Genomic DNA, 10,739 nt, shown 5'->3' with positions numbered 1-10,739 from the left:
GCCGTAAAACGTGTTGGCCGACATTTTGCAACCAAAGTGCATGTGATTTATCTGTAAATGGCTTTAAGAACCAATCAAATATCGATGGCTCTCCCTAAATGGCATCCAAGTTACCCTTCTCATGTGGTATATCCAAAGTCGTGGCAGACAAGATCTCCCAGGAGCATTTTTGTTTCTTTTCATAATTTCGGAGCTGCTGATGTTAATTTGCAAAATGCATGCTTAATCAATAAAGCGTCGTTCGTGTTCTACTAGGGCTCTGTCGTTACTTCTGTAAATAGATGGACATGAGCTTGCGTGCGTCATTACAGATTGAGTGCATGCGTGTGTGCGTGACTACAGATTGTTAATTGTATTAAACAAATAAATTTTGTTTTTTTGGTGGTAACTGTTACCGTCTGCAGATCGGACGGTTTATACGATCATTTGATGGTCAATGGCACATATCGCTCGCTATATAAACCCCCGAGACTTGGTCTCTCTCTCTCTCCTCTCTCTCACCCTTGAGACTTGCGCGGGGCTCTCTCTCTCTCTCTCTGAAAGCGAGAAGAAGAAAGAAGTCATCCGTCCGTCATCAAAGAGAAAAGAAAGAAAAGGAAGAAGAAGATGCTGTTGTCGCGGCGCAGGCAATGTATGGACTACATCCCTCCATGCAGCAGCAGCAACAAGAAGCGGCTGGACCTCCACCTCCACCATCCTCTCCGCTGGTCCAACACCACCACCCACTCCGACGACGAGGAGTCGTTGCCTTCGGCTACCGCTGCCAAGAGCTCGGACCAGATGCTGATGATGATGGCGATGATGATAGGGAGGGAGCGGGGGTCGTCGTTCGGGAGTTGCGGCGGGGGTCTCAGCAGCCTGGGCTCTCTCCTGGACCACTGCCCGCTGACTCCCTCCCCGGTCTGCAGCCCGGTGAGCTCCCTCTCCTGCACCCCTCCCTCCGACCTCTGTTACTACTCCCAGGTCTCCACCACCGCCAACGACCCCTCCTCTTTTGCCACCCCGAGCCAGGTTTCATTTCTTTTTCTTCCTTTCCAAGAATCTTTTCTTTATTCTTGTTTTCTTGGCGCTCTCTGTCTCTGTTGAGCTTTTCTTTTTTCTTTTTCTTTTTTTTTTTTGAACGTTTATAATTATTAGAGCTCTTGCATCATATCTAATGATGGCAAGAAGTCGGCATCACTCGAGGAAGTGGAAGGAGGACAAGAAATAAGAGAGGGAACAAAGGTGAAGGCTTCTTCCAAGATACCCGACCACCCTTCTCCCAAGAAAATGGTGGTAAGAGGTGAGTGGGTTTACGTTCATGGTTTCTTGCTTTCTTTTACTTCTTTTTGCTTCTCTTATGTATTTTATTACTTGAATCATGTTTTCTTCTTTCTCTCCTTCCTTCCCCGTTAATGGTGGTAGGGGGTGAATGTGGTTCTTCCACACAAGCGGCCCTCCCCACTAAGCCCAATCGCAAGCTCGAGTCGACAAGACCGGTGCGGCGCCGCTTCCCTTGCGAGCGCAACGATTCTTTGCAGACGAGCAAATGCAGCGACGACGGAAGGTTGCCCACGGTCAGCGAAGAGCAAGAAGACAAATGGCGCAGCAAGAACCGGAACCATCTCACCATGTCCTCTCGCTTGTCTTCGGGTGCCAGGACAATCATTTCCTCGAAAATAATGTGTTTGTTACCCTTTTAAGATTCTTATCCGATCTGGGTCCCGAAGTATGACACTCTGTGATGGAATTCGGGTGCAGACGATGGGTATTATACCGGCAGCACGGCAGTGGAAGCGGCAACAATATCTCTGACATCGAGAGCATGATCGAGGAACGTCTCGGGTCGATGACTCAGGCATGGGAGAGACCTAACCACAGCCTTGCAGCCCAAACCAGAAGAAACGATATGGAGAACAAGCTAATAGCATGGAAGGAAGCCAGAATCATGAAGCTCATGAACAAGTATATGATCTCTTTCCTTTATTTTTTTTAGTTCCATGTAACACATTTTACGGGGCTACAGATGGCTCAGATTAATTAGGTCCAAACCCACAGGCTTAGGAAGGAGGCGGAGGCCATAGACGAGTGGGAGAAGAAGCAGATCACCAAGGCGAAGATGGATATGAAGGAATTTGAGGCAATAATAACTTGCACTTTTAACACAATTTTTCTGAGGTATGATAAATTAGAGTTCACAGGCGTTCGGTTGATTAAAATGGGCAGATTAAGCTGGAGAAGAGAAGATCAAAGGCAATGGGAAAGATGCAGGGGAAAATAAGGATGACGCAGAAGAAGGCGGAGAAGAAGAAGCTCAAGGAGCAGGCAGCTGCAGCCAAGAAAATAGCCACCGTCAACAAATCATTCAACAAAATCTCCAGCACCGGAAAGCTTCCCTGGATGCTCGTTTTCCTCTAACTATGCCTTTCAGTTCACTACACAAAAGACACAGTTCACTGTCCCGCAGGATCTCTCTGAATGAAGCATATCAGCCGTACACCTACAAATTCAGGTATTATTGTATGCCTAAATTGAGAAAAAGGTCTTGGGCTGCTCCTGTGATGCTCAAGGAATCAGAACTTGTTCAACAGTATCTGGAAAGCTTCTGACATAATATTAACTCGTTTTTATCGACAACGAATCATTAAAAATTTGTGAACACCCCCCCCCCCCCCCTCTCTTCATTTTTCTCTCGAGCCAGTCATATTACACATCATGCACCTCACTTGACTTCAATGTACTGCCACTTCGGAGTTGATTTAGGAAAACATCACGACATCCCCACAACCTCAAGACAGGCTGCACAAATTGATAGATAACTGTAAAATGACACCAGCACCAGAAGCGAGTCATTTAATTCATCTAATGTACAAATAATCATCATCAAAGCTATATGCTGTCCTAAGAAAGAATAGATATTTTATTTGCAATCATGTAAACGTGGTTTATACTTGTCTGTGGTCGTTCAGTGGTTGCCATCGGGAATGCCACTCGAGACTAAACCATCGTCCACAGCTTTCGGACCACCACAAGATCTTGAAACTGATTCAAAAAGCTTTTCAATCTCTGGCGCGCACCGTGTGAACGACCGGTTCCAGAAGTTGTACCGTGGATTCTGCCATGCACAAAAGAGAAATCAGAAGGCGGAATATAGCACATCAAAAAAGGGGTCATGCCAAAGCAGCAGCAGACCATGTCCTCTGGCCACAAAATTCGGAAGGTACCTTGATTAGCTCAATGAAAGTGATAAGAAGACCCCATGGATGAGGGCGGTTAACTATCAAGCGCTCTAACAGCACCCGTGTTATCTGCTCCTGGATAATGTCCTGCCATCACAAGAAATGAATTTCCGTAAGCTTTGCACCTAAATTAACTTGAAGCAATGAGGCTTATTTGCAACCATGTGAAAGCAACAACAAGAAGCTAACGTCTTGCATTACGCCATTAAGCCTGTCCGGCATAAAAGAGCGAACCACAGAAATTAATACAAATGGACTCGTGACTATAGATGTTACCAAATAACCCATATTGGATTACATCATCCGTTAGTGCACGGATCTTCATGTAACAGAATAATCATCTAATTGGATGGAAGTATTAACAAGCCACTAGCACACAAGCACCTAACAAACACTTGATGGCTATTTTAGACAAATTGAACACAAAGTATCATCCGGACAACATTTGCCCACAGCACCACATGAGCTGTTCCTGGCATCAATCTTCTGTAAGTGAATTTGAGCTATAGTAATAGTGATCTTCCTAATGCAATGGATTTCAATGACTGTTAATTTCATCCATGGAACATGATTCCTGTTGTACGACACAATTGCAATATCTCATTTTAAATAACTGACCAGAACCCTAAACTGCTGCCTTCACAGCTTTCCTTGCAGCCATGATCTGCCTCCATGGTTAATAAAGCTTCTACATTACACTGCTAGCATCCAACTATTCAGCCACCCAGTGACCGTATCTTACTAAATCATGCTAAATATCAGCATCAGCAGATTCAGCAAGCTTTTCGCACAGCCTCATATGTACCTCTCCAACATCTCATCTTACCACTTGCCAATGACGCTTGGAATTTGCTAAGGATAACATCCATCCACTGACCGACCTGGATCGCCTGACTACATGAATCACTCTTGGCTAAGCTAGTTAGTGCTAATGCAAATGCACTTAGGTACTCAAGCTCCTTGGTATAAGTAGGTAAACTGATTACCGGAAAATGAAAGTGAAATCTAAGGGCTATTACTCTGTGGCTTTGATTTATGCATCTCAAATTATGATAAATGTCTTGTAAAAAGTTTGAGACAAGCACAATCTACCCTAGACTCCTATTATTCCATGTCAAAGAATTTTGTTGCTGCTCCAAAATCTTAACCGTTCAATTCTTTGCTAAGTTGAACAAACACCTTTCTAAACTCAGCCTGCCTAACGCAATTAACATGTTCTTATAGTTATACAGATGAATCCTCTTCAAGTTTGTTAAAATAAGGGGACCACTTACATACAAATATATTCCCATTTTTTACCTACCTAAATGCATCTAACCATTAAGTGACCAACCTATAAACATAATTTTCCTTGCATACAAGTCAATAGACTTCTGACTGGATCATCAAAATATTCCAATGAAAATGTTGCCCTCCAGATCACCATGCAAAAATGCCAGCTCTAGATCATGCTGCTCCAACTTCAATTTATACAAGCCAAAGACCTCATAGACCATATGCAATGAGGTGTGTTTGTGTGACCACACTATATCATTTTGGTTCATTTACTCCCCAGCTGACACAATCCCTGCAACACTGCCTTTCTCAACCCTCTAGTGCATCTTCACACTGAAATGTTTGAGCGAGGTCTCATGTCATCCACAGCAGCCTTCCTGTAATGTTCATAACCACCACATAGATAATCCTCCATATTCCAAGTGAAGGTGTATGTTACATGCTTTTATCCTTAAATCCAGTAGGTAGTAGAATTTCTTGTTGGGTCTTGTTAACAAAGTTCTTTTATTAACAAAATTCTAGATTCTGTCTTCAAATTAGGTTTCTGAAAGACATGTTCTTCACTTTTTTCCTACCACTGGAATGTGCCCTCAGCAACACTTCGCTTCGCTGATGCTAAGAAAGATGACTTCAACTAATAATGCATAATGCGTCATCTATAAATCCACCATCTGCTTACCAGTTCGCAACATCAAACAACATCCATAATTGTAAAAATCACAAGTTATCTTCTGGTTACTTGACTGTATTTCTTTACCTCATATACATAACTAGGAAGATGTCATTACTCCTCCCAAAGGTAATTTATTGAGATTTAAATGGACCTAAGCAACATACCCTTAAATTTTAGAATGGTCAACATGCTAAGAAAATCATACCTCTTCCCATGGCCGCAACTTTTGAGGTCTGGGTCCAGTTAATAGCTAAGCCAGACATTATCTGACCAACAAAAAAAGTTCAAACAACCCAAGCCTGTATCCATTCCTGTCTTTGATTTTTAATTTAAACACATGGGTGAAGTTAGTTTGGGTTGGATCAAGTTGAGATGATTCTATTGATGTTTAAATTGAGTTTGGTTGGAAGCTGTGTAGTTGAAACATGGGTTAGGTTATAGTTGGAAACCCACAATGCAAAAGAAGCTCAGGTTGGTTGATTTGGGAATTGGAGGCCTTATTATTTTTGCCAAAAAACAAAAAGTTGTGTCCGGCTCTTTATGCCCTCAACTCAAAACCTGATCTAAACCGAAACGGGGTTTACATTTTCCATCCTGACTCAATACAATCAAGATGCAAGTTAGCCCAACCCGACCGAACCAAGAAGTTAGCTTGGACTGGTTTCAGGTTGACCTACCCCAAATCCTTCCAACTTCCTGAAGTCCAATGCTACAAATGTTGATCCACTACCAGGTACACAGCATGTAAGGCCTACCCATTCTTGATCCAAAGATATCCACAAATGTTCTGGTCCATTTTAAACCAAAATCATTTCTCAGGCTTGGTCTAAAAATATCGACCAATTTCAGAAGAGATAGGACTAAGGTTTTAAATCAAGTAGGACAGGGCTGTCCCGGCTTTCCCATAAAATGGGATATAACGTTGTCCTACTCCGTCCCCACACATGGGACAAGAAATATCCAAGACGTCCCGATCGGGATGCTGGAACGCTGGCGGGCCAGTCCTATCCTAACACAGAGAATGGTACCCAGTCCTGGTGTCCAATGGGATGCCCCGCTGGGACCTGAATCCTCGGATTGGACAAGGATTCGAGTGCCAAAACCAACCTAGAACTAATATAATAATTTTGTCCCAACAATCATACTTGAAATTAACAGACAAACTGTTCATAAAAACTTTATGTAGGTAAATGACAATTAGTTTCATGACAACTTATATGTGATTGTTCACTATGTTATGTCAACTGGGTTCTTACTCATGCCTTCAAGTTATTATTGTTGTTACAGCCTTCCAGGTATACTGGGTTTTTACTTGTGCTCGCAATTTACTATTGTTGGTCCGGTCCAGCATGATGCTTTAGAATATGATTAACCCACCTTTCCAATGTCTCTTGTGACTCTGTTCTGAGTTATGTTTTAACCAAAGTCAACCAAGAATGTCTAAAGAACCAAGACAATAATTCTAATACCATATCCAGTTCAACACTGTATGGAAGAAGATTAGTTTGGATTCAAATTTGATTCCACTGAGGATTAGATTGCCCATGATGGAAGGTTATCAGTATAGATTTTTGTACAAGCGTTGTCAGCCCAGAGTAACACAACAGCTTGTGCCAATGTGCACCATTTCCAGATACATTGATTCAGGTCGATATGTTGTACTACTAAGACATTTTAAACCTGTGCCTTCCCATGCGAATAGTCTTTGCTTCTTCATTAGGTGGCATGGATCAGAACTGCTTAATGCTCAAAGATCATTAGCATACCCCAAAAGGTGCCAACCAGCCCGCTGATAAAGCCACTTGTTAGTTGTACCAAAGACCTGGGATTGATGTCTGCCTTCATCAAGATTCTGGTGGAGCAGCTGATGTAATGATTTTTTTTTTTTTTTGGGTTCTTGTTCTTGTTCTTGTTTTTGTTTTGTTTTGTTTTGTTTTTTTTTTTTTTCTTTTTTTTGTTCATGTGCTTGTGTTGTGGCAGGAGGGGAGGCTAGTATTGGCAATAGGTAGCCCTCTTCTCTAACCTGAAATTGCAATCAAAACTTTTATGCCTCCAAAAAAGGAAAAAAGGAAAGCATATGCTAACCATTTGACATTTTTAATAATTGTGCTAGGCAAAAGTTTTTGCACTCTCTCCTCAAATTTAAGGGGTTAAATCTGATCAGGTCATGCCCAATTCTACTAGCAGGGTAATCTGAATAGGGCTCAGATTTTAATTTGGAACTCAAGCTAATACATAGTTTCTAATGTCTGGTACAGATTAGAATTGTGTCCAGCCTGTAGCTAATCCACCTGCACCCCTACCTTACACCCCCAAGTGTAAAGCCAATTTTTTCCTTTATTTTAATAATACAAGTAACAAATAAAAGAATTCTTTAAAGCTGCATATTGCAAGATCTCAAGCAACTGCATGGAGAAAATGTACAGTTCCTGCAAGATCCTAAGCACCTACACTACTTAGAGCGCTCTTTGATAGTGTATTTCAGAAAACCGGGCCTTGTGCTTACACGTGAGGAGGATGGCAGACTGTAGTGCTGCACCATATAAAGTACCTAAAAGCAAGGTTCGCCGTCTCGATACCAATGTGGACCCCACATCGGTACCATCCTCTTATAGTGTCGGTATGTAGTTCGATATGGTACAGTACGATAGTATCGATATAGTACTATATATGCCATACCAATACAGTATGGTATGCCCCATATCAAATGGTACCACAAACCTTGCCTAGAAGTATTAACTTTTATAAAATTCCTAAAAATTGGAGTCCTCATGTAAGATTGAATGGCAAAACTCCATAATGATCAGATCTTACCAATAGAGATGTAGTGGCAAGATGGTGAAAATAAAGGTAAAGTCGAAGAGACTGAGGCCAAATGATGCTATGATCTTGATAGCAAGTAATCTCTTAATTCTTTGTTGTACTAAAGTCTACAGAGTATCATAGTGTTCATCTTCATGCAAATAAAATTATCAATTAAGCAAAAGTCTGGTGATGCCTCACAAGCTTCCTACAAGACTACAAGCACATAAAAAACAATCATAGAATTTGCATGCTAGGAAAAGAAAATGAATTCTACAAAAGATGATACAATCGAACTCACCTGGCTTGCCTCTGCAAATAAGTACAGAAGGACAAATGAGAAGTAATGTGTATGGTTGTTTGGATAGCGCAATTGGTTGGCAACCGCATTAAGAAAGAGGTAGCGGCCTTCCGTATCCAAGTTCTTTATTAGGCTCTGGAATATATCCATAGCCGCTCCAACTAGAAAAATATCCATAGGAGGGCCATGGGTCATCTGCTGTGCAGGTGCATGCTGCGAAGTGGACTTGCTCTGCAGTTGTTGTATGGCCTGCAATTTTGAAAATTTGGTGTCAAGCAATAACAATTTGAGTAAATACCTAAGAAACAGTAAAAATTATAACAAATAAATGCTGCCAAGTTCCATTATTATCCACCGATGCAAGCTTATCACACAAACACCGTCAAAAGTAAAAGCAATCAATGATTAAGAATAATAGGTGCTGGATAATTTATTGTAAACGTATGCAAATGCTAATAGCTGTAACAATGAAAAAAATCTTAGAAACCACTCCAATATTCTGGAAAAAAGGTCATCAAGCATGACAATTATATGTACAACCAAAAAAAAAAAAAGGTAAAGGAAATTTCTATGTTGCATTTCAATTGCTTCATTCAGAAAGAAAGAACAAACAGTTAAACTAAGGATGACGTCAATAATTAGGCATGCATCTAGCCTAAAATTTTCTTATGATGTACCATAATGAAACTATCAAGTATCAACCAATCCTGCAAATCAAAGGAGCCAGGAATGGCCTTTTATACTTATAAACAGTCACTTATCATATAGTACAACTCAGAAAATCTTATAACCTGAGGACTTGGCACTGAATGATAGGAAATGTATTCCACCAATAATAATATAAGATATTACCTTACAACTAGAATCTTATACATACAAGTATCAGATATGTTTTTCTGAATGTGATAGACATTCAAAATCTTTCATTCGCCACAATTTTTTGTATTAGTTATAGTCCTGGACTTTAATAATCTGGTGTGCTCCCACATCACAGATCAGGGCCACATGTTTCGAAACAGTCCCAAGCAAAGTAACAGTCCCAAACAACACTCAACACATAAGAAAGCAACTAGATTTTCACGCACATGCACATGCGAACCAAGTTTGAGAACATTCAATGGTTCACTACCGAGTCTCAATCCAATAATAATGCACTAAATTGGCATCAAATTCCTAACCAACCCCGGGCAGGAAAGAAGCCCACCATAAAACCAATAAAAACGAGAATTGGTAAGCATAAATTCTTTCTTGTTTTGACTTCATGCAACCGGAGCACAACATTCAAGATTCTCCAAATCAGGACAGTTTGATATGGGGAACAGCAGCCATCTCCAATGCACACGTTATTAAGAGTTGTTTTGTGTTGTCATTCTATCCAAGGTTTTAAATCCTATGGGATAAAGGTATCTCGGTTTCTCCATGAAACAGAATGCCCCGCTGTCCCGTTCCATATCGGCAGCAGTCCCACTCATGCATTCTGGTGAATATCCTCCATCTTTCCCTCTTTTTTTTTTCTTTCTTTTCTTCTTTCTTTTCCTCTACCTTTCTTTTTTTTCTTTTCTTTTTCATTCTTTTTCTTCTCTCTTTCTTTTTTTCATTTTTCTTCTTCTTTCCTTTAAATTTTTCTTTTTCTTCATCTTTCTTTCCCTTACTTTTTTTTCCCTTTTTTTCTTCTCCCTGGATGGATGGGTTTCGGAATCTCAAGTCCATCCTGGTCCCATTTTCACACAGAACAGGATGGGATGGCTCGGACGCCCCCGTCCTATCGGGATGTAAAACCTTGATTCTATCCTCTACCTGTTCTTTTGTTGAACAATATCACCAAATCGGTTTTATCCCACATAATCAAAGAACACTGAATAATATGTAAACAATCAGAAAGTTTTTAAAAGTTTCATGTTAAAGAATCTGCAATTTATTAGTGAAAGTGTCAAAATAAGGGAATGGTCCAAGTGGAAAATAAAATGCACCTGCATGCCAACATAAAGCACAAGTGAGTTGATCAACGGCACATTGTAACGGGTCCCTGCCAGGTTCGCCTCACTTTGGGGAAGCAGCAATCTTTGCTTCAATTCGGTCAAAAAGGGAGATCCTTCTGGTCTTGTCTGGAAGATTACATACCCATCAGTGATAAAACTAATCTGTGTGGACATGACACCACAGCTAGTAATAATGTCTCAGGACTCAGCCACAATGCATCTAAGAGTAGAACAGGTATAAAAGGAACTACAAAAAGCATGTCAAGCAAACTAATGTTGCTGGAAGGTTTATAAGACAGTGACATGTCAAAGCAAATTCATCCTACAAAGCACAAGCCTGAGCTGATGGAAACATACCTTGAGATACTCATCAATCTCAGCCTTAATCTGCTTAGCTTTTAGAGCACCATCAACATCAGATAGAATACGTGGGGATTGGCTAATTTCAGCTAGCAGATCGATCTGCATTTGAGGTCGTAAAGTTAATGATT

General features: G+C 40.8%; 1 protein-coding gene and 1 non-coding gene across 4 annotated transcripts in view; one reads left to right on the top strand and one right to left on the bottom strand.

Annotated features, from left to right (window-relative positions):
- The first annotated feature begins 16 nt into the window (after window positions 1-16).
- LOC105043650 (uncharacterized) lies at window positions 17-2,616 on the top strand. The gene is made up of 6 exons (XR_012140686.1): window positions 17-1,011; window positions 1,138-1,282; window positions 1,405-1,632; window positions 1,741-1,944; window positions 2,038-2,119; window positions 2,206-2,616. It is a non-coding gene; the product is annotated as an uncharacterized protein (transcript).
- Window positions 2,617-2,757: 141 nt separating this feature from the next.
- The window catches only part of LOC105043649 (uncharacterized), a 34,747-nt gene continuing 26,765 nt past the window's right edge, over window positions 2,758-10,739 (bottom strand). For all 3 annotated transcript variants that reach the window (XM_073255719.1, XM_073255720.1, XM_073255721.1), the window contains exons 47-51: window positions 10,606-10,710; window positions 10,240-10,374; window positions 8,270-8,518; window positions 3,204-3,305; window positions 2,758-3,094 (exon numbers count right to left, since the gene is read on the bottom strand). In XM_073255719.1, coding sequence (XP_073111820.1) covers window positions 2,945-3,094; window positions 3,204-3,305; window positions 8,270-8,518; window positions 10,240-10,374; window positions 10,606-10,710 — 741 coding nt within the window. In that variant the 3' untranslated portion in view covers window positions 2,758-2,944. The remainder of the gene's footprint in view (window positions 3,095-3,203; window positions 3,306-8,269; window positions 8,519-10,239; window positions 10,375-10,605; window positions 10,711-10,739) is intronic.

The sequence above is a fragment of the Elaeis guineensis genome, chromosome 4 (genome assembly GCF_000442705.2).
Source record: "Elaeis guineensis isolate ETL-2024a chromosome 4, EG11, whole genome shotgun sequence".
Lineage (NCBI taxonomy): Eukaryota > Viridiplantae > Streptophyta > Magnoliopsida > Arecales > Arecaceae > Elaeis > Elaeis guineensis.
This window is presented reverse-complemented; position numbering and strand designations above follow the sequence as displayed.